Here is a 27,761-nt window from a genome sequence, read left to right as displayed (position 1 = left end):
CTGAAAGACACATAAGAAAGTGTTCAACATCCTTAGCCACCAGGGAAATGAAAATCAAAACAACCATCTTACTCCTGTCAGAATGGCTAAAATCAAAAACACCAATGACAGTTTAAGCTGGAGAGGATGTGGAGAAAGGGGAACACTCCTCCACTGCTGGTGGGAGTGCCAACTTGTACAGCCACTTTGGAAATCAGTATGGCGACCCCTCAGGAAAATGGGAATCAATCTACCATAAGATCCAGCAATTCCACTCTTAGGCATATACCCAAAAGAAACACATTCATACAATAAGGACTTCTGTTCATTGATGTTCATAGCAGCACTATTTGTAATAACCAGAACCTGGAAGCAACCTAGATGCCCCTCAACTGAAGAATGGATAGAGAAAATGTGGTACATTTACACAATGGAGTACTACTCAGCAGAAAACAAAACAAAACAAAAACAATGGAATCTTGAAATTCGCAGGCAAATGGATGAAACTAGAAGAAACCATTCTGAGCGAGGGAACCCAATCAAAAAAGACTAACAGGGTATGTACTCACTCAAATATGGATCTTAGACATAGGGCAAAAGATTACCAGCCCACAATCCACACCGCCAGAGAAGCTAGGTAACAAAGAGGACTCCAAAAGAGACATACAGGGGAAAGGGACAAGATCTCCTGAGCAAATTGGGAGCATGGGGGGAGGGGAGATGGAGCTAAGAAGAGGGGTGAGGAGGACAGAAGGGAGCAGGAAGGTTGAGTTGGGGGAAGAATAGAAGAGAGCATGATAAGAGAACCATAACAGAGGGAGACATTATAGGTTTACATAGAAATCAGGCACTAGAGAAATGTCTGGAGATTTACAAAGATGACACCAACTAACAATATAAGCAACAGAGGAGAGGCTACCCTAAATATCCTCCCCTGATAATGAGATTGATGACTGTCTTATATGCCATCCTATAGCCTTCATCCAGCAGCTGGTGGAAGTAAAAGCAGACACCCACAACTAATCACTGAACTGAACTAGAATCCAGTTGCAAAGGAGGACTGATGAGCAAAGGGGTCCAGACCAGGCTGGTGAAACCCACAGAAACAGCTGACCTGAACAAGGGGGAGCTCTTGGTTCCCAAACTGACAGCTGGAATATCATCATGGGACTGATCCAGACCCCAGGAACACGGGTGTCAATGAGGAGACCTCAGAAATCTATGGGGCCTTCTGTAGTAGGTCAGTACTTATCCCTAGCATAGATGTGGGCTTTGGGAGCCCATTCTACATAGAGAGATACTCTCTGAGCCAAGACACACAGGGGTAGGCCTAGGCCCTATCCCAAGAATATGACAGACTCCGATGACCCCCTATGGAAGGCCTCACTCTCCCTGGGGAGCAGAAAGGGTATGTGATAGGTAGCGTTTTAGTTGGGGGAGGGGGTGGTAGGGGAGGAGGGGAGGGAGAGGGAACTGGGATTGACATGTAAAACAATCTTGTTTCTAATTCAAATAATAAAAAAAAGAATGCCCGTGCTAACCACTTCTGTCTTTATGTTGTACACTGTAGACATATACAAATTATACACTTGTCAATTAAAAATAAACAGCAATAATAAAACAAAATTAGCACTCTAAACATTATGTCCAGGAAAAAAAAGACGTTAGGCACTTCTAAGTTTCAATATATGGGACGAACGAGAAGTCATTTGTGTTCTGAGGCAACCTCCTTACCAAATAAAGGGAAAGCCTGAACTCCAGGCCACTTATCAGGCGGAAAGAAAATCTGAACGTTTTCCCCAAGGAGCAAAGTTAAGGACCAAAGAGCTTTGCAGTCTCTCAGAGTAGAAATCACCCCAAGTCTAACCATCAGACTCCACAGCTCCTGTAAGGTGGGGGGATGGGTCCTGCCCATCACTCAGAGTACAGAGCTTCTGTGTTTGTGGAGGGGGAGGGGTAGGGCCTGCCTGTCACTCAGACTCCACAGCTTCTGGGCGGGAGGGGAGATGGAGCCTGTCCTTCTTCCATTTTCTCTGAATAAACATTTTTTTGTTGTTGTTGCAGCAGTTTTGTGCTTTCTCCTTCATTGGTCACCAGGTGTACTTGTGGATGAGGCTAGTACACCAGAAAGGGAAGTACATTGATTGACATCGTTGAGTTGGATGGCATATCTGGGTGTGACCTTCCATCACCTCAGTTGTGTCAGTGGCATGCTCTGGGGATGGATATTTGCCAGCCAGAAGAGAACTGTGATACAAGCTATGGATTGCCAAATGCTTTCCCTTACCCTCCCAGATTTCCTGATAGAAGACATTTCTCAGTCTCCTTGAGAGTAAGAATGGGAGTATCACTAGATTCTGGCCAATGGAAAATAAAATCACCTTTATTTTGAATATTAATTAAGAAATGGGCTTGTGTTTCCTAATGTTTTCTCCACCTCATAACCTGAGTCTGGAACACCTCATAGAAGGCAGATATGGAACATAGAAGATTCTAGGTGTCTGAATGATAAGGTCTCCTGCCAACGAAGATGATTATATTGAACAAGGATCTGGATAAAAAAAACAGTCACTGTATTCAAGTAATTGAAACGTTAGGAGTATCTGGTTCTTCCCTGTCCTGACTCACTTCCAACTCTTGGGACACAATGATATATTTATCTCTGTAGAAAAGCCAAAAGGATGTAAGAACTGCACTTCCAAATAGACCTTGTAATATCCAAAGAGACCTTGGGAAATGGTGGATCTGGAGCTCAGAAGAATATGTGTATCTGTAGATCAGCCTTGGACATTTCCAGAAGAGAGGGAGTACACAGAGGGAAGGAAAGACATTCTCTCGGGACAATACATCTAAGAGAAAAATGAGCCAGCTAAGAGCACATGGGAGTCACAGTCCAGGAGATGGGAAAGAACCAGGGAGGAGGGACATCTAAGGCAAGAAGAACGTGAGAAGTGTTGACAGCTCAGAGAAACCAAGGGAGATAAGCCTAAGTCTGTGGTCCAGAAGTGATGTCCCTGGAGATGGGAAAGAAGAAAAGTAGACAGTAATTGTGGCGCAAGGCAGAAACAAATTCTTGAAGTATGCCATGAGGTTGAAGGCAGAGAGTCTAGAAGGTAATTTTACAGTGATTGATAATAGGTCTTGGGATGAACTGATAATAAATACAGTAAAACTGTAGGTCACAAAAATAATAAGAAATGCTCAAGATGCATCATATACAAGTACAAATTTTTCAAATAATAAATTAAAGAAAACAACAACAAAAAATAAGAGCAGTGATCTCAAAGACTAAGTAGGCATAGGGGTAGGAGTGAGAGAAGGGGTTTTGGAGCTTCCATTTCTGCAGAAGAAAATTCTACCTCAGTATATGGAGGTTAGTTGGGCTCCCAAGGTAACATATCCAAAAGCAGGGAAAAGATCAGAAACACTGAAAGGACAGACTCTTAAAGCATTGAGATGAAAGTCTCCATCATTATACCAAGACCCAGTATTAAACAGCTGATTCCAAGCTGACCAAAAAAAAAAAAAAAATGGGAAATGACTCAGGATCATTTGTTTCTCACTCTTTGGCGGTCCCCTGGCTTTGAGGCTTTTCTTTGGACACTATACTGAACAAAAGCTACAGCCTGAAAGATGTAAGAATGAACAGGATTGGTGATTTCTCTAAAAGGGAAGTGTATCTCCCTGGTGTTCAACCTGCAGTCTGCCCACGTGGAACCCTAGCAGCCTTGGGAAACTCTATGGTCATACACGAGTGCCCTTTAACAGGGTACCATCAGGTGTATGCCAAGGAAAACGAGTTACAAATATAACAATAGCTACCAAAAAAATCAGCCCTTTGAGAGAGGGCACATTTATATAGAAAATTAAAGGGAAAATGGAATAAAATAAATACAAACAGGAGGCAATTTTGAGAGTATAGCCAGAAGATCATCTTCTTGGGGTTATTATGGGAAAATGGAGATAACCATGTCTCATGATTCATTTAGAAGGATTGTGTTTCGAGTGGAAATGATTCTTGGTCCATTACCTTGATAAGAGTTGCTATGAGACAGAGTCAGGCCCTGCTCACAGAGGATGGCTAGGAGAGTAAATGCATGGAGTGACCCAGCAGCAGCTTAGAAATGCTGACTCTCCAAATGCCCCTCCAGAGGCAGCAGAGCCAACGGAAGGAGCTGGGAGACAGGGCCATTGGAAGGGACTTCCAACATGTGCCTCCTCTTCATTTATTTCTTTGGTTAGCTTTGTTTCTCTTTGTTTCTTTGTTTGATATTTAAAACCCCGAGAGAAGCTATAATTAAGAAAAGTCAATCAACCTAGGGGTTCAGTGATTGGGTCTACAATGAAATGAAAAGATGAAAAAAATGTACAAATGATTCATTTACTATAAAGAAGGCCATATTCATTGAAAATAAAGAAAATAACGTTTTTTTTGGTGTCAGGGAATATCATTGGATATTTTCCATTTGAAGTAGACAGGGCATTCACCTCCCAACACCTGCTTTTGGGAGTACAAAGACTACGACTAAAGATGTTAGCTATTCTAACCCATCACACACATTGTATTCTCAACTTCCAGTGCCTTCCAGAAAAAAGTTCTCACAACTCTTGACCATCAATCACATCCTGACACCAGACCAAGAAGATCCTTATCTTCGCCCCCTTGTTCTTTACTGTCATCTGCAAGTGTGGACCTCAGCCTTGCTGGTGTCAGGGTGTGCCTTCATAGACCCTGGTCACAGAGGGCCGATATTGATACTTTTGTGACTCATCCAGGAGTACCGCTCTTGTGTTCATGCTAACCTAAGTGGTTGTTGTGGATACTACACAGGCAATATTATATTGACCTCCTGAAGGGTGTGTCTTGGTCTGAGCTTCAAACACTCATAAAAGGCCCAATTATCTTTATGAAGCCACAGAAATAACAGTTTCATGGAAGTCCTTGCTGTTTACTCTTAATACACCAGGCAGCTAATAGCGAAAATTGTTCTTAAGCAGAGAGATATTGTCTAATAGAATAAAAACCTCAACACGTATTCTTTTCTTACACTCTTGGGTGATAAAATGGAAAAAAAGGAGTCTGGGGCTGGTTATTATAGACGTTTCAATCAGAATGTGTAAAACACACTTCTGTGTCTGAACAGTGTGCCAAAGGGAGATGGGATTCTGTACTTCTATAGAAAATGACCCACTTGAGTTCACTTGTTCAGTTTAGAAACTTTGCAAGCTAAAGTAAATCCCTGGAGGAAAGTCCTCCAGTGGTGTTGGGAAATCAAATATCCAGATGAAAAGAGACTTGGTCAATCTTTGACAATGCCCACATCAAGTATGGACCACAAGGAAGACTGCTTTAGTCAGTCACCTTTGCTAGGATATTTCAGAATTGTCCAAAGGAGATGGTGTGTCTCCACTGTTCTATCCTTAGTTGAGCCAACCCAGCTGTTACAAACGTAAATGAACGAATGAAAGAATGTGGTATTATACATCTGAGAAGAATTTCTGGTTTTGATAGACCAACCATTGTTTTGCAAAAGTAAATACAATTAATCCCTTTATTGGTTCATTAAAGAAAAATTTTGAGCACCGGTTTCATGTCTTTTATATATGTTAAACTCTCTGATAGGTCTTAGGAACATAAGGAACAACTTTAATTTATTCACCCCTTCATTAATTATCAACCAAGTTAGGCTTTTCTGTTCTACCTGATTTTGCCTTCAAGTAACTCAGAGGGTAAATGCCCCCTTAAGTCTGTACAGTAGCAAGAAACTAAAAGCCACATTATTGTAACCTAGTGATTCCATAGCTAAGGGCCTCACCCGCTGACCTACTAGTGAGTCTTGTGCTTCTCCTAAATCCTATGCATCCTGCTGCTTTGTCAGGTCCTGCTCTTCTTACAGTCAAGTGTGACAGGCCGAGAACAGACATGAGACTGAGTGAACAAAATCATTTCTAACTATTGAGAATGAAGTCAGTAGGAGATCTTGGGTAAGCTTGTCCTTTAAGAGGGGACACACAAACTGAAGCCAGGGTAATATGTTATGAGGTCACCCGGACATATGTGGTTTTCATTGGGACAAACAAGAATGTTTTATTTGACAGGAGAAAGTGTTCTGGCTTTGGAAGTCAATAGGAAGACCATTAAGGAAGGCCAAACAATGCCTGATATGTTTTGTTGTGGTTGCTGTTTTTAGTTTTTCCAGACAGGGTTTCCTCTTTATAACAGCTCTCTGCAACTCACTCCAAAGACCAGGGTGGTCTTGAACTCACAGAGAGCCATCTGCCCCTGTGTTCCAAGTGCTGGAATTAAAAGCATGTGTCACCATTGCCTGGCTCTGTGTGTGTGTGTGTGTGTGTGTGTGTGTGTGTGTGTGTGTGTGTGTGTGTGTATGTGTTTAGAAGCTGCCAACACACCTTCTTCCGCTTAAGCAGTCTAGCCTTTCCATACTGAAGGATGACTGGATTCTCTGTCCTCATTCCAAGCACTCAACATCATTCCTCCGTCTTAGCACCATTGTGTATTGTGTTTCTTTCACTCCTTCTTTTCTCTCTTTTTCTCTTACTATGAATATTCTTTGCTTCAAGGCAACCATAAGATTTCAGATTTTGCTCACTGGTTTCTTTTTTGTTTGTTTTTGTTTTGTTTTCTGAGATGGGGGAGTCTCATTTTGTAGCCTAGGCTGGCCCTGAACTTGTGACACTCCTGACTCAACCTCTCAAGCACTGAGATTATGGGCGAGTTCCGTTAAGTCTAGCCACGCTATATAATTGCTAATTTATAACTACTTCATCTCATGGTGTTTGCGTGTTTGTTTTTCAAGACAATGTTTCTCTGTGCAGCCCTGGCTTTCCTGGAGCAAGTTCTGTAGACTACGCTGCCCTCAAACTCACAGAGATCCTCCTGCCTCTGCCTCCCAAGTGCTGGGATTACAGGCGTGTGCACCACCAGCACCTGGCCCATCTCATGTTTCTTAAGCTAAGTGTTAGCCAAATGAAACTATAGACACAAAACAAATGAAGAAAATTGAGTGAGTAGTTCCCAGAGGAGTGGGGGAAGAGGGGAGTCATCTGCTAATGATAATTTGTGTTTTAGAAATTCTTTTTGTATAAAGCTGCTAACTTGGAAGTGTCCGCTCTTCCACAATGATCCACAAACTTTAGAGGGGATGGTGTAAGCAGCTTATTTATGGTGGGCTTATATCTGTCACTTATTTTCTGGCCCATTATGAATCTCTGCATTTACCACCCTTCATTGTAAGAGAAGACAATAATTTTGGGGATCAGTTGCATAGTTTGTTACTAAGTTGTTTTAAAAGCCACACAGTGCAGGAGAAGGTGCTTAAGTATACTTAGTAGAATGTGACACAAAACCAAGAGAAATCCACATCATCAAGGGTAAGGTTCCCAATCACCCATATGGCTTCAATAGCCAAACAGGCTCCTTCTACCCCCACTGCGACAGGAACTTGTCGCAGTCCTGTTCAGTGCAGCTTTCAAGAAAGAAGTACTGGGCTGTACAGATTCTCCTCTGGATAACTGTGTTTACCCTTCATCATTACTATGGCAAGCACTCCAGCCCTTGCAGCCGCTGATGACATATTTCCCAAGTCACAGCTTCAGGCCACAGAACACACAGAGATCATACGGTCACCTTCTAGGACAACATGATAGTGAGTCGACGTCATTGTTCTAATTTATTCGAAGCTTCTTTGAGAAACAAAAGCGAAGAGTCCTACCATTCCCTCCGTGATCGGCACTAAAACAAATGATCCTGGAGCCCGCAAATGAACAAGACTTGAGCCTACCCTAGGCTTTTAGAAAACCACTGTTGTTGCTTCCCCAGCTCCTAGACTGCCTGAGGACCCTGGCAGCTCTCTGACCACCGGGACCCAATGGGGGGTTAAAATGGATTCTGAAGCAAGGTAAACAGGGCTCCTCCCAATGTGGAGAGCGCCAGTCTGCTGAAAGCTAATGAAGCCCTTGAAGCAGTGTCCTTCTCTTCCACCCACACTTTATTGAAATGCTTTTGAGTCGTATTGTGTTGTAATTACATGCTATAGAAAACTCTACAGACATCTGCTTCAAGGATTGGGCCCTCGACTCTTACTAAAACATTTCAATTCCATTTTCCTGGGCATACGCTCTCCAAATGCATCCAAGAGGGCCCTCCACAAGTATTTCCATTTCACATTTCAGAGAACTTAGAAGTAGTGCAGGTTCCTGGCTTGGCTGTGGATGGATGGAGGGGACTGTCCTTAGGAAGCCTGGAGGTTTCTCTCTCTTTCTTTCCTATATTTTACTGTGACATTTGGTTCACACAAAAGAATCTCGGTAATAAAAGTTTTTGAGAGAATAATAAAAAATAAACATCATTCTGCAGCAGCCTGTTTCCCTTTTCATTTTCTTCGGGAAAGTTGTTAAAGAGACCTATTCTTTTGGCATTTGTTGGTGGTTAAAACCTTTTGTGCATTGTGTAAGACATACTTCTCAACACTGAGATAAATTCTCTTCCGTACATTTTTAGCTTGAGCTTTGATGTTCTTCATCTAGTATTACGTTTTCATATATGAGGGGGAATCAGATTTCTTTTCTCTGCTGAGAGAGACATCTCCTAAGAAAGGACTTGGTGCTCCTCCCTCTCCCTGAGCATCTTAGTGCTCCCTGTGATCTAGCCCAGCTCCCGGACTCTCTTCTCTTCTCTACTTCATTAGTCACTATGTGTATTTCTACACCAAATCACATTGTCTGAATGGCGATACTGCTTTGTTACTTTCCTATATTCTAAACCCATTGTCTAACCTTTTGGGGTACATTTAATGGTCCTTGGCCTTCCCACATGAACTTTAAAATGAACATAGGATTAAGATTGTAAGCACACACATTTATAGGTCAATTTACAATGAATTAGCACATTTTCATTAATGAATATTCCTCATCATAGACATGCTATGACTTTCCTTTCAAAGATTCACGAACTGTCTTCCAACAAAGGTTTGTAATTTTCTTGGTACAGTTCTTACAATTTCCCTAGTAAATTTATTTCCAAAGACATTATAGATTTGTCGAAACTGCTAAGCATATATATAATGTGGATTTTAAAAAAGTTGGCAGAAACATACTTGATTCTGAAATAATGATGATGAATTAGAACACTGTCGAAATATTTTTATAAGGGCAAAATCAGAAAAATAAAGAAGTTCCTATCTTAGAATGTCTTGAAAAGACTATATTATCTACCTAATCCTTTATGTTATTTTTAAATGGAATTTTGGAATTTATAGGCACAGCTGCTGAAAAATTGAAAATAATCTCATAGGCTTTGTCTCTTCATGACTAACCAGTTACAAAAACAGAACAGTGTAGCACACAACCTAAAGTGTCTTATTCTGAGTGAGCTGAAACCACAAATATGCACAGGAACCACCTATTGTTCCCCAAAGTAGAATTCATCCCGCCATTAAAATCTTCTTTTGGTTGGGGGGGGTTATTTGTTTTGGAAGTATAAGTGCTTGAGGGCAGACAAAGTAATGGAGTGTGGATATGATCAAATATATTATATAATTATATATGCCCTACATTACATTTGCCAATATGTCAGATATTGGCAAAGAATAACATTTATGTGGTATTTCTGATGCCATCTATTGTGGCAGGATGCCCTGTTTCTGTTCATTCCAAGCTGCAGCCCTTGCTTGCTATTTGTAAGAACTGAGCATGGCTCAAGTTCTTGGGATTATAATGGAGGAGAAAAACCCAGCCCATGGACTAAGATATACAAGACATACAGTATTTATGGACATTATTGGGGTTGGGAATCAAAGGAAGGGAAAGAGTAAACTCAGAGAGGAAAAGGATTCAAAAAGAAAATATAGAGGAGGCCAGGAGCAGTGGTCTTTTGGTGCCAATGTGCTCAGGAAGAAGAAGATGAAAGAGGCTGGAGACATGGCTCAGAGGTAAGAGCCTGTACTGCTCTTCTAGAGGACCCAAGTACTGTTCCTGGCACTCGTGCAGGGTGGCTCACAATCACCTGTAACTCTGACTTTAAGAATCTGATATCATTTCTGGCATATGTGGGAACTTATCCACACACATACTGCTGTAGACACACACATGAATGTGCACAGTTGTGCAAGTGTGCACACACACTTATACACACACAAATAAAATAGAAATAAATCCTTTTTAAAACATACAAAGAGCTGGGCGTTGGTGACGCACGCCTTTAATCCCAGCACTCGGGAGGTAGAGGCAGGCAGATCTCTGTGAGTTTGAGGCCAGCCTGGTATACAGAGCGAGTACCAGGATAGGCTCCAAATCTTGAAAAACCAAAAAAAAAAAAAAAAAAAAAATCAAAAAAAACATACAATGAGAAAAGAATAGTCTTACAAACTGTAGTTGTAGTTAGCTTACACCCCTCACAGGCATCAACTGAAAACAAACTCACCCACTGCAGGGGCTTTATAATGTATTTAGTCCTAGGAGGTTTAGCACAGCTAATGCCAGTGGCTGCAACTGAAGCATGATCCAATGATGCTGAGTGGCAAGCTACCTTCACTCACTACTGCTCATAATAGAAAATGAACAGCTCCTAAAGGAAGAACTGACTACATGTAAGTTTTGTAATGAAAATAGAAAAGAAATAAATTCAATAATTCAATAGACACTAGCAAAGAAGGAAAATCAATATTTTAAAATAAAAGATCAAATCTCAATTCTATTCATACTGTCCAGAACATACCCAAAGAAAGAAAAACTGCATAGTATTTTTGCAATGCATGTGTAACAATTTGTAATAAAGATCTGAGAAAGAATACACAAAGAAAACTTCACATGAAACTTTCCTATGAATTTCAGTGCAGTATGACAATGACCTCATCATAATAACATTCCATTTCTTGGGCTACAAACACTCTATAGACAGAGCTACCATCCACGCCCCCTTGATATTATTTTATGAGCTATTCATCATGATATTCAAAAAGCTATAAATATTTTAATTATTTTTAGATTTACTCCTTTTGTTTTATGCATGTGAACATTTTGTCTGCTGTATGTATGTTTACCATGTACCTGCCTAGTACATGCAGAAGTCAGAAAAGGCCTTTGGATCCTCTGGAACTGAAGCAGTGAATGGTGGTGAGCTATCATGTGGGTGCTGGGAATTGAACCTGGGTCCTCTATAAGAGCAACAGGTGCTCTAACCACTGGACAATCTCTCCAATGGCATTTTAAAAATGTTTAGATGCTTAAGGATAGAAAGAAAGAGGCAAAAGAATGTACTTGCTGATATATGGCTGTATACTATGTAACCTGGAGGAATTAATGAAAGCCTACTTTGTATACAGGAGAACTTAGCAGGGTCATGTCTAAAATGAGAACAAACAAAAGTTAATTATTGACCAGTATAGAGAATATCCAGCTAAGTCACAGAATTGAATTACCATTTCTGATATTCTTACATTATACACATAGTATATAATAGATTATAAATATTGTATTTACACACATAGTTTTATGTATCCATGCAAAATATTTAGCAATTATCCTTACATACAAACATATTCAAGGATGCTTTGAACCACACACACAAATAGACTGAACAACAAAAAGAAACAGCTTGCTCTTGATAGCAAAATTCAAACCATAAAGACATTAGCTCTCCCTAAATGATTTATATTTGCTGTGATCATAAATGTTCTGATGGCTGGTAAACAAGTTAATTTTAAAGGTCACATGAAGAAAGAAACAAAGAATCACCTATTGAATTCTGAAAGAATCCCAAAGGGCAACACTAGAGGCTTATTTAAGACACTGGGGTCTTCTACAAATAAAGCTACGTGACTCTGATTTCTTTAGTTTAGATCCCAACTGCAGTTTGCCCTCCCTGCTCTCCTCCCATTCCCCTCTCCCTCGCCGCTCCCCTGCCTCCACCTCAGTCCACTTCTCTGTTTCTGTTCAGAAAGGGGCAGTCCAATGAGCATCAACAAAGTGTGGCATATCACCTCCCCTTGTATTAAGGCTGGGCAAAGTGACTCAGTATGAGCAATAGGTTCCCAAGAGCCAGCCAAAGTACTAGGGACAGCCCCTGCTCCCATTGTTAGGAGTGCCACAGTAGATCAAGCTACACTACCGTCACATATATAGAGAGGGCCTAGGTTGGTTCCTTGCAGGTTCCCTGGTGGTTGTTTCAGGCTCTGAGTTCCTATGAACCAAGTTAGTTATTTCTGTTGGTATTCTTGTGATGTTCTTGACCCCTCTGGCTCATACAATCTTTCCTCCCTCTCTTCAGCAGGAGGTCATCTTTGTAGATTTGTGGGAGGTTTTCCTTGCATCAGGTTTCCACTTGACCCTGAAATGCTCCCCCTTTCCAATCATCTCTTTCCATATTATCCTCCTCCACCCAGCCCCAATATGATACCTCAAGTTCCCATCCCCAACAGCCCCCAGTCCACCAAGGAGATTTCTTCTATTTCCCCTTCTCATGGGTCCCTCCATAGGCCCTCCTTATTACCTAGCTCTCTGGTTTTGTGTATTGTAGCATGGTTATCCATTACTTAAGAGCTAATAACCACTTAGGAGTCTGGGTTAGCTTACTCGGAATGATTTTTTTCTAGTTCCATCCATTTGTCTTCAAATTTCCTGATATTAATGTTTTTAACAACTGAGTAATACTCCATTGTGTACTACATTTTCTTTATATATTCTCTGGTTGAGGGGCATCTAGGTTGTTTCCAGATTTTGGCTATTACAAATTAAGCTGCTATTAATATAATTAAGCAAGTGTCCTTGTGGGATGATTGAGCATCCTTTGAGTATATGCCCAAGAGTGGTATCACTGGAGATTGAGGTCGATTGATTGAAAATTTCCTGAAATTTCCAAAGTGGCTGTATAAGTTTGCACTCCCACCAGTAATGGAAGAGTGGTCCCTTTATCCTCTTCAGCATAAGCTACTGTGGAATAATCTTTTTGTACACTGTGAAGATATGTCTCTGACAAAGTACATTCTGATTGGTTTAATAAAGAGCTGAACAGCAAATAACTTGGCAGGAGAGGATAGGCCAGACTTCCTGGCAGAGAGTAACTGTGGGGAAGAATATGAGTTGGGGAATTCTACAGCTAGATGCAGAGGAAGTCAGATGTTCAGTACTGAGGGAAGGTAATGAGCCATATGGCAGAATATAGATTAATATAAAAGGGGTTAATCTGAGCTGTAAGAGCTAGTTGGGAACAAGACAAAGCTAAGGCCAATCTTTCATAATTAATAAGAAATCTCTGTGTCATTATTCAGGAGCTGGTGGTTCAAAGAAATTTCAGTTACAATAAGCTGTCCTTTATGGTTTTGATCTTAGCCATTCTGACAGGTATAAGATGGAATCTCAGAGTCGTTTTGATTTGTATTTCCCTAGTGGCTAAGGATATTGAACATTTCTTTAAGTGTTTCTCTGCCATTTGAGATTTTTCTGTTGAGAATTCTCTGTTTAGATATGTATAGCATTTTATAATGGAATTGTTTGGTTTTGTGATGTCTAGCTTCTTGAGTTCTTTATATATTTTGGAGATCAGTCCTCTGTCAGACGTGGAGTTTGTGAAGATCTTTTCTCATTCTGTAGGCTGCCATTTTATTTTGTCCTATTGGCAGTGTCCTTTGCCTTACAGAAGCTTCTCAGTTTCCTGAGGTCTCATTTATTAATAGTCAATCTTATTATCTATGCTACTGGTATTCTATTCAGGAAGATGTCTCCTGATGACACTGATTGCTAGACGAACAAATGTTAACAGGTCTGTAAATTCCAATCCCCCCAACGATTACTCTGTCTTCTGACTTCCCAGTGTATCAACATCATTTCCAAGGCCAATGTGGTACTCATTAGTAATCCCAGTACTTGTGAGGCTGAGGCAGCCAGGGTGTAAGTTGGAGGCTAGCAGAGACTACAGAGTAAGATCTTATCAGAAAGAGAGACCTGGAAGGAAGGAGGGAGGCAGGGAGGAAGAAAGAGGCAGGAGAGGGAGAGGGATAGAGAGAGGAAACAGGAAGAGGAGGAAGGAAATGGAGGGAGGGATGGAAAGAGAGAGGGAGGGAGAGGGGGAGAAAGGGAGGAAAGAAGGAAGGAAGGAAGGAAAGAAGGAAGGAAGGAAGGAAGGAAGGGAGGGAGGGAGAAAAATGTCACTCCCATATGCTTAGATCATTGACCTGAAGTTGCCCTTCCTGCACGATCTATCACACCCACACTGAACCAAGACTTCTGTCTGCCTTTGCTTTGTTCAAGGCCACCCACAGGCTCATTAGTACAGTAGTTAAGCTTGCCTTGACAAACTGAGAACATTTACAGTACTTTGCACATTCAACTTCCAGAGTGGACACTTAGTATCTGGCAAGCATGGGCATACTGACAATGTAGTTGGCAATCTTTTCTTATCATAATTACTGCATTATCTCTCCAGTGGACAGATCTTAGACTCTATGGCAGTGGTGAACATGCACATACAGGTTAAGAAACTGGTTCATTCTTTTTTGTTGTTGTTTTGTTTGTTTGTTTTGTTTTGTTTTGTTTTTTTGAGACAGGGTGTCTCTGTGTAGCCCTGGCTGGCCTGGAACTCTGTAGACCAGGCTGGCCTGGAACTCAGAGATTCTCCTGCCTCCATCTCTTGAGTTCTAAGATTAAAGTTGTGTGTCAAACTGATTCGTTCTTGTGGAGTAAAATCAAAGAAGACACTGTAAGTTTGAATTTAACATATCTTTTCTGATTGAAAGAAAAAATGAAAACAGCAAAGTAGACTACTGACTGACTAAATACAATTCTCTAGAGGCATCATCGCAAACAGGTGCTCCTTTTCCAGTGTGTCTCAGGTATCCACACAGAGAAGTCAGTAACAGCAAGGTCAAGACTGAAACTTAATAAGACAACACGAAGGCATGTAACCATGACATTAAGAATAAACAATTTCAACTTTTCACAACAAAGAGTAATAGACAATTTTTTCCCAGCCAAAAATAGTCTATTCAAAAATTGAAAGCTGCTATAAGAAAAGCAGTGAAATACCACTAATACTCTGCTATGTGTGATATTTCAAAACTATATAAACTATACTCTTCTAACTTAGTAAACTCAGCAACACCCTCTGCTTTCTTCCAGTCAGCCTCAAAAGGACAAACATAGAACTATCTTGCCTTTAGAGGTGTGTGTGTGTGTGTGTGTGTGTGTGTGTGTGTGAGAGTATATTTTAGGCAGGGTGCATGCATAATGAGCATAGTCATGCTAAACACATGAAAACGTCAAAATGAATCAGTATATCGATACAGTTGAAGAGAGGGTTGTTTTCACTCAGACTTCATGGCTATGAGTACGTGAAAAAAGAAGATCAACTTAGCATGAGCACTCTGAGATTTGAGAATCCAATTAATTTTGAGCCATTCATTTGTATACTAGAATTACTCCACTGCTAGATGGTAAATGTCTGTCCTCAACTCTATCTCCTTTTCCGTTCCTTCCAGTATCGCCCAAACTCCTATGGCTGTTTCTATTAGTTACTTGTCTGTTTGCTGCAGCAAAATGCCAAAAGCAGCTTAGGGAAAGCAGGGGAAGTCTGGTGGCAGAAGCCCAAGGCAGTCAGTCATATTGCATCCTAAGTCAAAAGCAGAAAGGCATGGGTTACTCACAGTCTGCTAGCTCTCTCCTTTTAACCTAGTCCAGTACTCCATCCTGGGGAACAATGCCATCACATTTAGGGTCTACATCTCAATGAACCTAATCTAGATAATCCCTCACAGGCATGCCCAGAGATTTATTTCTTTAGAGATTATAGATGATGTCAAGTTCAAAGTCAATATTAACCATCACACTATGCTTTTTTTTAAGTTTATTTTTTAAATTTCATTTTGCACTCCAACCACAGTTCTCCCTCCCACCCCTCTTTCCGCCCCCTCCAACCTTCCTCCCAGCCTACTCCACGTCCACTCCTCTGACAGGGTAAGGGCTCCTATTGGGGCAGTCAACAAAGTGTGGCTCATTAAGTAGAGGCAGGACCACCCCCAACTCTGCAATATGCTTTTATGCTCAATAAATATCCATTGAACTGAGTTAAATTGAATTCTAAATAGCATAGACTTTGAATTAGACACCTTCCCTTATAGTTGTACTTGGACAGCACTCATGAAAAGAAATGAGCTGACTAAGGTATGCCCTAGTGGCAGAGTGTGTGCCTATCATGCTGTAGGTCCTGGGTTAATCCCTAGTATTATGCAGGGGTATGAAAGTGTTCTTTACTGTGTCACCATGAAAAAAATCAATGTAATAAAATCATATGATGGTGAAATTACTGGATCATCCTTGTGCCAGTAGTTCTGATTTAAACAATATTAGCATATGTTAAAATTAGACACTGAAAATGTTATTTCAATTTATCAGATGCTTAATTGTTCAAAATACTTGTCGACTAAGAACAAAGCAGTGTGTAAACATTCAAGGAAAACCAAATTAACCTCCCACACAGGATTAAGTCTTTATTGGGATTCTGCCTTTCCCAGGAACAATTATATATATTGAGTGGATCCTTACTGCGTAAGGGCTTAATTCCCTTAAGGACTTAAACACCCATGGTGTAACACATGTATAACACAGCAATGCTTGATTGCTTTTGTTTTTAAAAGGAAATCTTGCTCTGATTTGTTGATGGTGGTTTTTAGTGGTTTCCAAGGAAGTCTTTGCTTGCACTTCCATGATTAATGGTCTGGGTGATCAAATAGAACTTTTCTGAAATGCTATTATGTATAAGTTTCAAGTCTTTATTAGTATGTGGTCCTACATCCTTTCAGGATCTACTAAACGTATATAGGTCAGCTCTTTTTAATCCAATAGATAATTTGATTACTCTTCCACCAGAGGTAACAGCACTGACGTGAGGTAGAAGCAAAATGTGGGTGTTGGTGCCCAGATGCTTTCTCTTTTTTTAAAAATCTAGTCCAGGACCTCATTATAGGGATTTGTGCCTGCCACAACTACGGTGAGTCTTCCTATCTCCATTAACCTGAGATAACCCCTTACAGGCATGCCCAGAGAGTTGTCTCTTTACTGATTCGGATCAGTGTGTATGTGTGTGTGTGTGTGTGTGTGCACGCTATCTCGCACATGCATGCAAGGGGGTCAAAGGTCAATGATGAGTATCTTCTTCAATTTATCCCTACCTTATATTTTTGAGACTGAGTCTCTACCTGAACCTAGAGCTCAAAGACTTGGCTAGGCTGAGTGCCTCCTGTTTCTGTCTCCTCAGTGTTTAATTAGAGGAACACTGTGCCACACCCAGTTTTTATGTTCAATTGGTAAGCATTTTACTGATGAAGCCATCTTAGCAGCCCTAATTTCTCCCTTCTTTTGATGCTAGTTTTAAACTTTATAGCTCTATGGTTTGTCCAGGCATGAAACAAAAGACTTTGGGAAATAATCAATTAATCCACCTGTTATGTGATTAAAGTCCACAAAGTGCAACTAATCAACAGATAAACTAGTAGAATAAGTTCATACCTATATTCTTATGCACTCAGTGGAATGCAGCATCAAAGATAAGACGGGGCAAACCAATCCCATTAAATAAGTTGAGTAAATGTTACCTTCTTTCTCTTCCTTTTTCCATCCAGTTTCATGAAATGGAAAGGAAAAAAAACCTTATGATCAGAATTGGTTTTCTAAATTTATTGCTAAATTAACAGATGATGATTATTCACCCATTAATTCGTTCATGTGTTGTGTAATGATCAACTCGGGGTTAAATGAGGCAGAGCCAGGCAAAGCTGAGGGTACAGGGCCTTTGTCTATAGTTCCTGAGAGTGACTGAGAGCCCACAGCAAACCTACTGGAATAACTGGAGCTATTTCCTACTCAAGGCCTGATTTGCTGATAGGTTCCCCATTCTCTACACCCTCCTCCCCACAACCTGCTCTCCTGCTCCCCATAGTCTGGAGACAGCCTCACCTCCAACAATACATACTTTTCAAGGGGCAATTCTGAAGACAACAGAAAGGGAGGCCCTTCTCTCCTCATGTCCTAAAAACACATGTGGAAAGATCCCATTCTAAATTCATTAACTTTTTTCAGAGCAATATAGTTTTAATTATTTCCAGTAAAAAAAAAATCTACGAGGAATTTAATGAAGTTTTACATGGGAAAGGGGATGAGAAACAAATAAAACCATCGCTGGAAGCATTGCAAAGGAATTTTTGCACAATTTTTATTTGTAATTTTCTGAAATATATTTTAAAATCTAAAATGAGAATGCTTTTGTTTCTAGTAAGTGAGGTTTTATGTTTTCATTTAAAATGTATTTATTATCAGAAAACAGCCTTTTCTTTCTTAGAAAAGCCAGACTGTTCTATGTAGTGGAGCAACCTTTTTTCTCTTAAGGGAAGGGAACTTACTCCCGTTCCATGCCTACAAGCAAAAGAACTTTTTGTTGTTCAGTACTGCTTTCTGCAGGCAGAGCCTCCTAATGTGGCTGCAATGGAAAGAGCTAGATCAACAACTCTCTGGCCAAAGGCTTGGTAGAATGCTGCTTGTCGAATTAGTCCCTGCTTTTCAGATGTATGAATCATTTTTTTCCCCTCTGAGAGTGAATGGGAAACAAAAAAGAGAGCTTGGCTTCCAGAGAAATCCACAAATATTTCTCAGAATTGGTGAGCAGGGACGGCTCCAGCAAAACAGCCCCTGGAAAATGGAAAGCCTTTGGACAGGCAATTAGCATTGCGTCCTCTCACATGGAGTCTGCCTTCCAGATACATCAGACTTGGCTCCTGCAAAAGCAAAGAGACCCCACCAAGAGTGATGCATGAAGAATACATTTGCTACTGTGTTCAGCCTGTATTTTTCTAGAATGAGTACACATGTGGAACTAAATGAAGAGACTCATTCCTAGTAGACTCAGAAGGCATATTTTGTGTTTTCTAGTGCCAAAACACACCAACGGATTAGGTGCTAGAATGGAAAATGAGTTCTCTCCATTTCCTGATTACTTTCACAGGCATTCTTATTATCTTTAACTTTCCTCTTATAAAACACACACAACACACACACACACACACACACACACACACACACACACACACACACACAGAGAGAGAGAGAGAGAGAGAGAGAGAGAGAGAGAGAGAGAGAGAGAGAGAGAGAGAGAGAACTTAGGGAAAATTACTAGGATTTTTTTTTATTTTATACCTTGTGCTAACCTTCCTTTCTTGGTTTTCACAAGAAGACTTGATGGCACAAATTATGTGGACCTCATTGCTGCAGGTTCCAAGAAATGACCAACCATGGTGGGCAGATGGAGTCTGGCAAGGACAAAATTGGCTGACAAGCTGGTGACTACCAGGAAAGCTATAACCCAGTAGAATCAAGATATCATGGGTTGTCATCAAGGAGTAAATAAGGCAATGATTCTCCTTTAAATGGACACAGGCTAGGAACCACACTCTCTGCTCATGAACGTGGCATGGCAGCACACTGGGTTTTAGTTTCAAAAAACACCAACTCCTACTTGCCAATACAAATACTTCAGTGACTCAAGGAGAGGGTGGGCCCGTTCTCTCCTCCTGATGGCCATCTAAGGCACAGATGCTTAGGTTAGCAGGGAAAAACCTGAGAAAACAAAATATGTATACAACCAACAGTAGTTAACACTCCATCTCTTGTTGGCAGCCATGGTAACCCACAGGTTACAGGGATATATAGGATTTGAGGCTTACTATTTTCTCCATTTCTATAAAGTTGAAGATGTCCTTTTGGAAGTGGCTCATCTTTCAGAGGTAGCATCCAAAAGCTGAACACACAACCACAATGAAGATGCCAATACTTAGTTCCTATATACCAGCTCTCTACCAACTACTGTGCTTTGAAAATTACAGATATCTATATTTTGTTATTAAAATGTTTATTATGTATAGTAAGTTATGATGGAAAAGACAAGGTAACTGCTCCTAATCAAAGAGCTATCTTTTTCCTAGAGGTCAGAACCTTGTAGAGCGGAATATATAAGCATGTTGTTGGCCAACCCTCAAAGCATCTTCCAGGGTACACAGTTTCTAAGGGGTTTCTGCTCACAATACTCTTCCCTATGGTGCATCTATCAGAGTCACCAAAAGCCATTATCTGCTAACACTAAGAAGGTAATTAAATAATTCTGATATTGGATAAGTTTGGACAATACATCAATGACTAGAGAATACAGAATTTTTATGTTCTAGATCATATTTTATCTTTTATTCCATATTTAAATATACATCTTTGTTTCAGTACTTTAATAATTACTAATTCCTATTTAGAATGGAAAATGAGTTTGCCATTTTCTAATTATGTTCACAAGTGTACCTATGGTAGAGGTTTTTTGTTTGTTTTGAGACAGTAAAGTACTGTATAGCACAGACCGGCTTCAAACTGTATATTCTCCTGTTTCATCCTCCACAGAGCTACAATTACAGGAATGTACTCTCAGGCCCACATTTTCTAAGTATTTGTGATTGTACTAAGATCATAAATAATAGGTAGGTTCTGGGAAAAATAAGATTCGTTGCTTATTCCCTTTGGAATTTAGAAGTTGCTTAAGAGGTAACATAATCACAAGCTAAATGCAACTATGAATTAAAAACAATTAAAAAACTCTTCAAAAACAGATAGATAGTAATTTCTGGGAAGTCTACAAAGGAATAAACCAGTAGCTGGTAAGCAGAAATAAACTACAAGCAAATGAGTTTGATGACAGTGACAGCTAAAATTCTTATTAATCTGTGCGTTGTTTTTTCTGAGGTACATCACGTTACCATGGCCAGGGCAATTGACAAGTATTTGTTGAGCATCACAGAAGACTTTGTATGTTAGAGGTAACACGAAGGTAGACAAATTTGGTTCTGGACCACAAGGAGTTATGAACTGGTAGATAAAAAGACACAAAGTCATCTAGCAGTAAGAGACTCCAGAGGAAGTAGAAACCAATCACTGAGGATCCAGGCAAAAGAAAGCCTGCTTCCTGACTGAGGAGAAGAGAAATTTTAAGGAAAGTTTTATAGAAAACTGCCACCTGAGATGAGCCTTAGCAGGTGGAAACAGTTCTAACAAGAAAAGCTTTTCAGAGCTGTTGAAGAATCAAACCTGCGAAGGTGGGCACGCTGATAATCCCCAAGTGCCGGGAGGCTGAGGCAGGAGGATCATGACTTCACTAACAGCTTATGTGACGCAGTGAGGCTCCATCAGAAAACAAATCAAAGTACCAAGGTTAATTTTTTAAAACTTGAATTTGACATTTTCCCCAAGTTTCAGGTCAGCTTCAGCCACCACAGGTATCTTGAGCTTGGACAAGGTCACCTAGTCCCAGTACTCCCTCTTAGACTTTTGTTCAGTGGCCTTCTTCATTTACATCGTCTGACTGTGCTTATCTGAGTCCATGAAGCTTATTAAAGACGTTCCTGATTCGCACACACAGGAAGCCTGGGTGGCACTTTTGAGAGAACTTGGGAATCAATGGAGACTTGGTCAGAGGCATCAAGATTACAGTGGTACTTTGTGTCATCACCTCTGGTGGCACTGAGCATGGGTGATGGGAGGAAAGAGAATGCAAATAAGAAAGGAGACCCAGTCAGGGAATCACACAAACTAAAGATAAGACCAAGGAAGGCTTCAGCCATGTTCTGGAGACAGATGGAGGTCTGGATAAAGACACCATTCAAAGAAAAACTTGAAAAGTGACTGGACAATTTGGTAAGGGAAGAGGCAGGAGCTGTTATTTATCTATGTGGTGATGTCACCGAGATAGAAGAGAAAAGTGAAGAACCAGAATTAATAAGAAAGAGGATGAATCTGGTGTTGGGGATGAGTCTACATGATATGTAGGACAATGACATAGGACTGTCTGGAGAAGCTGAGATTTCAACAATTTGACCTCTACCCACCCCGTCATAGGAAACATCTAGAAGTATCTGAACATACCACAACTTGTCATAAGTGGGGTGGGTTATTATGAAGGTCTTGGCAGTAGCTTCCAGGAATGCTACCAAAATCCTACAATACATAAAACAGGTTCCAACACCCAAAAAGAATAGTCCTGGTTGCTAACTATAAAGAGGTTGAGAAATCCTATCCAGAAGGATTAAAAACTCCAATTCTGGTTTCTTTGTTTGTTGGCTTGTTTGTTTGTTTTTAGGTAGAAATGAATAAAGATAAAAACTTACAGTTATTCATAGTTCTGTGAGATACAATGGGGGAATTAACCACAACAGAAATACAAAAAAAAGGAAAAAAATTAAATGAGCGACTAAAGCCCAGGAAGCCTCACTTCATGGGCACTATGAGTTTTTGTAGGTGAGGCAAAGGCAGAGGTCTTTCATATTCAAAATGCAGTATTTGATGACTATTCTCAGCATTAAGAACCTAAGAAGAGAGATAAGGATAAGAAAGTCTTTCACCAAGCAGACCAGTTCAGTTATGAACATTTGGAAGCCTAAACACTAAAGACATGTCAGTCTTGATGTCAAAAAAAGTGGGGTGGATGATAAGACAAGAAAAAGGGAAAAAAATAAGGAAGAGGAGAGACAGGAAAGGGTAGAGACAGGTAAAAGTGGGCAGCGGATCTACTGTCACAAAGACCCCATCTACAGTCTGAATGCAGTAGAATTGTAGGCCAATCTCCATGTTTGGAGGAAACATTCTATGGGCAGCAGAATGTCCTTCTAGGGAAATATCATCATGGTTTCCTAAAAACTAAACTCACATATGATAAAGCAGAAACCAACAACTTGCACAGTTCTCTCTCACTGAAGTTTTGCTGTAACTCTGCTCCAGGAGTCTTGCTTGACAGGTGGAGAGACTCAGTGGCTTCTCTGGTAAAATGGGGATAAGAAGATGTCTGCCTCCTTGCCGTGCTGTGATGATTACATGAGGTAACTGGGAAATAAATCACTTAGCATAGCCGCCATTTCAGGGCAGGAACTCCACTGGTGGCAGCTGTTTTAAACAATATCTAAATCCTATGACTCCATGATGGAAAAAAAGAAAAGCACCCAGGACCACAGTCCAAGGCAACCCAGCAGAATATGTTAAACAAGGTAGCTGAAAACTGAAATTAATTCCTAGAACTGCAAGTGGCCTTCAGAACACTCAGGTCAAATTTCCTCATTTTAATAATGGGAAAACTAGAGAAAAAATTGAAAGGGCATTGTGATTTGTGTGTAAAGGTACCAAAATATTGTGTGAATTTCTTTTAAGGTAACAAAAGATAAAGGTAGAGTTGGAAACTTCCAGTTTGTAATGACCTGTTTGTATTGGAAACACTAGAGTTATTCCGAGGCAATGGCAAGCAGTCAGCCAGCCTCAGCTTTCCAATAACGTGTCCAGTGTGCATCCCCTAGAGTTATGCATTCATAAAGTAAACGTAACTATATAATTTTTTGATGTTCCACGGAGTATGGAATCACGGGGCTTTGGAAATGAACTAGTGGTTATAACGGATCTGTTTCTCCAGGCCACAGCCTGGACACTCACCTGTCCAGGAGCAAATTAGGAGCAAACAGGAGCTTCCCTGGGTGTTCCATGGAGCGCCAGACGAGACCAATCATCAGGATCTCCAACCAGGCACACTCTAGGAGGTGGACCTGATCATGGAGATTTAAGTCCCCAAAGCCTGCAACACAATGAAAGCCCCGCTTAGTTCCCAGGGAATGTATTCATCACTGGTGAAGTGAATGTGACTTGGAATTTGAACTAGCAAGCTGTTTTTATTGGCAAATAGAATAAAGAAAATCAATGATGTGTGCCTTTATTTCTAATGGCTGAATAGAAGCTTACTACTTTTTTTTTTTAACTGTAAAGGACAACGGGATAAATGCCTACACAGCACAAGGAGGAGGAAGGTGAGACAAATAGAGCTATACTTCATAGGAAAAGCAAGTATTTTTTTTTTAAATCTAGCTCTGTTAATGAGTTTTCACTTGACTTTAAGGGATTTTTTTTAATGTCTCAATGTCATATCTGCAAAAATACATGAACTTATTATACAACCCACTTAGCTGTCTATAAAACTTGTACTTAGTAAATAAATTCTACTTAGGCATACCAAATAACTTTACATAGCTATTATTATTCATTTTTATTTAGTTTAAAAACACTTAAGTGCTATAAACTTAAATAATTTAACTAAGCAGAAATTGGGACACAGATAGGAGCAGAACCATCAGTTGTTTTGTTGTTTCTTCATTTTATTACTGAGCCATAATCTTTTTTTCATAAAATATAAAACAAAGACTAGTGAAATAACACATGCAAACAAATCATGCGGAGAATGAACCAGACGACTAAAACTAATGTTACAATTACTCCTTGGAGAAACCACTGATGTGTGCACTTGCTTTCCAGTGGTTGATTAAGAGATTAAAGGGTTTCTTTTTCCCTAACTGCTAATGACAGTAGATGCCTAAACATCACAAAGAGGAGGAGGTAGGAGATGAGACACATTTGGAAAAACAAGTGGGAAGGACACAATGGAGGGATGAAACAAGTTTTTAAGTTCCCACTGTGGATTAGGAGCAATGCTAAGTGCTTTCTGGAGCCAACTCTTTTCATCCTTATTCATAGAACAACCTGAACAGCTAGGAACTCATGTTCCCATTTCACTGATGCCCAGAGAGTTTATGTGTCTTTTTTTTTCATTCTTCTTTCATACAATACATCCTGACAAAAGCTTCCCCTCCTCCCTCCACTCCTCCCAGTCCCCTATCCCCAACTTCTGCTCTCCTCCAGATCCACTCCCCCCTGCTTCCTCCAGAAAAGAGCAGGCCTCCCAGGGATATCACCTGAACATGGTATGACAAAATACAATAATACCAGGCACAAACCCTCACATCAAGGCTGGGCGAGGCAACCCAGCAGAAGGGTCCCAAGAGCAGGCGAAGAGTCAGAGACACCCAACTCCCACTGCTAGGAATTCCACAAAAACTTCAAATAGAAATCTTCAGTGTTGGTGCTTTTTGAGCACTGGTGACACGACCTTTTCTGAGCTTTGCTGTAGAAGTTTGGACCAGGTGACTAAATAAGCCCAAGCACAGAGATACCACACTGACAAGATCATTAAGTGAGCAGTACTCGGGAAGTTCACCACTTCCAAACTCAGTGTCCTGCTCCTCACAAGGAGCCATCCCTTCACACTCTTCTTCCATTCCCTCCTCGTCTTCAACTGCTTGTTCTCACAGTCCAGGAGAATGGCTGGGGAAATCCTTTGTTTATGATACCATCTTCTTTTTTTTCCATTGGGGTTGCTGTCCTCGGCTAGAATCTATTCTTATTAACTGTGCTCACGTGGTTTTGTCAACTTGACACAATCTTAGACATATCTGGGAAGAGGGGATCTTAATTGAGAAAATGCCTCCAACCAAAGTATGTTGGGGCAAGCCTGGGTGCCATTTTCTTGCGTGATGACTGATGGGGGAGGATCCAGATCGCTGTGAGCAGTGCCATCCCTGGGCTGGTGGTCCTGGGTACTCTAAGAAAGCAGGCTGAGTGAGCCATGAGAAACAAGCCAGTAAGCAACACTCCTTTATGTCCTCTGCTTCAGTTCCTGCCTCCCAGTTCCTGTCCTGCTTGAGGTCCTGCCCTGACTTCCCTCAGTGATGGACTGTCACCCAGAAGTATGAGATGAAATTAAGTGTTTTTCCTCAAGCTGCTTTTGATGATGCTGTTAACAGCAATAAAAGCCCTAACTCTAAGACATTGTGTGTGTGTGTGTGTGTGTGTGTGTGTGTGTGTGTGTGTGTGTGTACTTGATAGGTATTTTCTTGGGCATCTTGGGAGTTATCCAAACCTCAGCACTAAGCCATTAGCTTGCGACTTCATATACATCACACATAATCCTGACTTACTTGGTGACAATTCACATAGAAACTTCAGCCACACACAGACCTCAGTGTCATACTCCCTCACTCCCTACCACTTCATTCTCAAACATTAAGACCTGAGAAGTCACAAAATATCTTCCTCTCCTTTCTCTTCCTGCCACTGACACACAGAGCAGCTCCTAATAGTCTCTTGCCCCCTCTCCAACTTCTTTTTTTTTAAACTTTTTAAAAATAAATTTTATTTAAATTAGAAACAATCTTATTTTACATATCAATCCCGGCTCCCTCTCCTTTCCATCCTCCCATGCCCCCCACTGACTCCCCCATCCCATCCCCCATCCACTCCACAGGGAGCGTGAGGCCCTCCATGAGGGATCATCAAAATCTGGGGCAGGGCCTAGGCCCTCCCCTGTGTATCTAGGCTAGGAGAGTATCCCTCCATGGGGAATGGGATAACAAAGTCCATTTGTGCACTAGGGATACATTCTGGTTCCACTGACAGAGGCCCCATAGACTGCCCAGTCCTCCTAGCTGACACACACATTCGGGGGCCTGGTTTGGTCCTATGTTGGTTCCCCAGCTGTCAGGCTGTGGTCCATGAGCTCCCACTTGCTCAGGTCAGGTGTTTCTGTGGGTTTTCCCAGCATGGTCTTGACCTCTTTGTTCATCACTCCTCCCTCTCTACAACTGGATTCCAGGAGTTTGGCTCAGTGCTTACTCTGAATCTCTGCTTCTGCTTTCATCAGCTTCTTATTTAAGACTCATCTGTGACATATTGTTATGAGAATGGCTGTTCTTTTGTGGGTGTAGAATGCTATGCCATCACATGGATACACACCACAACTACATACAGATATACTTACTCTGAGCATTTGGATTATTCCCACCTTTTGGCTATTACTACTAAATCTGTCATAAGCAGTTTTTGAACAAGTCTTTGGATGGATGAGGGCTTTTTCTGCCCTTGAACAAATTTTTAAGAGCACCATGGTTGGAAGGAGCAGGCAATGGTTTGCAAAAGGAGTGTATCACTTTATACACCCACCAGCAGTCTTTCATGCCCCAGCTGCCATCTTTGCCACCACTCACTATGCCTTTTTAAATTTATAGTAACTTTTCCATTTGTTTATTTTTGCACTCAAACACAGGCACACTGATGCATGCATGAGAGTGTCACAGCACATGTATGGTGATCAAAGGACAATTTGTCAGTTTTCTTCTTCTACCATGTGGGTTCTTTTTGGGGAATCCAACTCAAGCTGACAAGCTTGGCAGTAGGCACCTGTATATGCTGAGCTACCTCACTCATCCAGTCATTTCCATTTTAAAGATGTCAGTGGAGGTACAAAGGCATCACACTGACATCGTTCTTATTTGCATTTCCCTACTGTAAAGTATCTTTTTCCAAATTTACCATCAGATCCTCTTGGTACAGTATATTCAGGTTAATTATATCTGCTCATCTAAGTCCTGCTAGATTGTGTATCTGCTAGAGACACAGACTACGCAATTTTTTTTATCCAATCCTGTTTTTAAAAATCTCTAATTCATTACACCTTTCACTACCATGTTGAGCCATTCCAGAGCCCATAACAGCATAGTCTGTATCAGAGTAGATATCTTTTCATTGGCAAGAGCAGATTCCATTCATGTGATTCAGGACTGGTAGCTACTAAAATGAAGAGGGTAGATTCGCTCTTAAGAAAAGTCTTAGAGATTGGGCTGCAGGATTTGGTTTGAGCCCTGCCTGGAGGAAAGGGAGCAGAGATTTCTGGCTGGTGCAACTGTCTAGAAAGTACTGGGTCAAAATGGACCAGCGTTGCTTGGGGAAAACAAGAGCATGTCACATTTCTCCATTCTTTCTTGTTCCCTAATCGTACAAACCAAACCCAGGCAGCAGAACATGAGGCGATAGCCTCAGAGAAGTTC

At 40.8% G+C, this 27,761-nt stretch overlaps 1 protein-coding gene across 4 annotated transcripts in view; it reads right to left on the bottom strand.

Moving 5' to 3' along the window:
• Esr1 (estrogen receptor 1) overlaps positions 1 to 27,761 on the bottom strand; it is a 365,575-nt gene that overhangs the window by 40,108 nt on the left and 297,706 nt on the right. For all 4 annotated transcript variants that reach the window (XM_035440409.1, XM_027401019.2, XM_027401017.2 and 1 more), the window contains one exon: positions 23,488 to 23,626. In XM_035440409.1, coding sequence (XP_035296300.1) covers positions 23,488 to 23,626 — 139 coding nt within the window. The remainder of the gene's footprint in view (positions 1 to 23,487; positions 23,627 to 27,761) is intronic.

Source organism: Cricetulus griseus, chromosome 2 (assembly GCF_003668045.3).
Source record: "Cricetulus griseus strain 17A/GY chromosome 2, alternate assembly CriGri-PICRH-1.0, whole genome shotgun sequence".
NCBI lineage: Eukaryota > Metazoa > Chordata > Mammalia > Rodentia > Cricetidae > Cricetulus > Cricetulus griseus.
The sequence above is the reverse complement of the archived record's forward strand: the minus strand, read 5'-3'. Positions and strand labels throughout refer to the sequence as shown.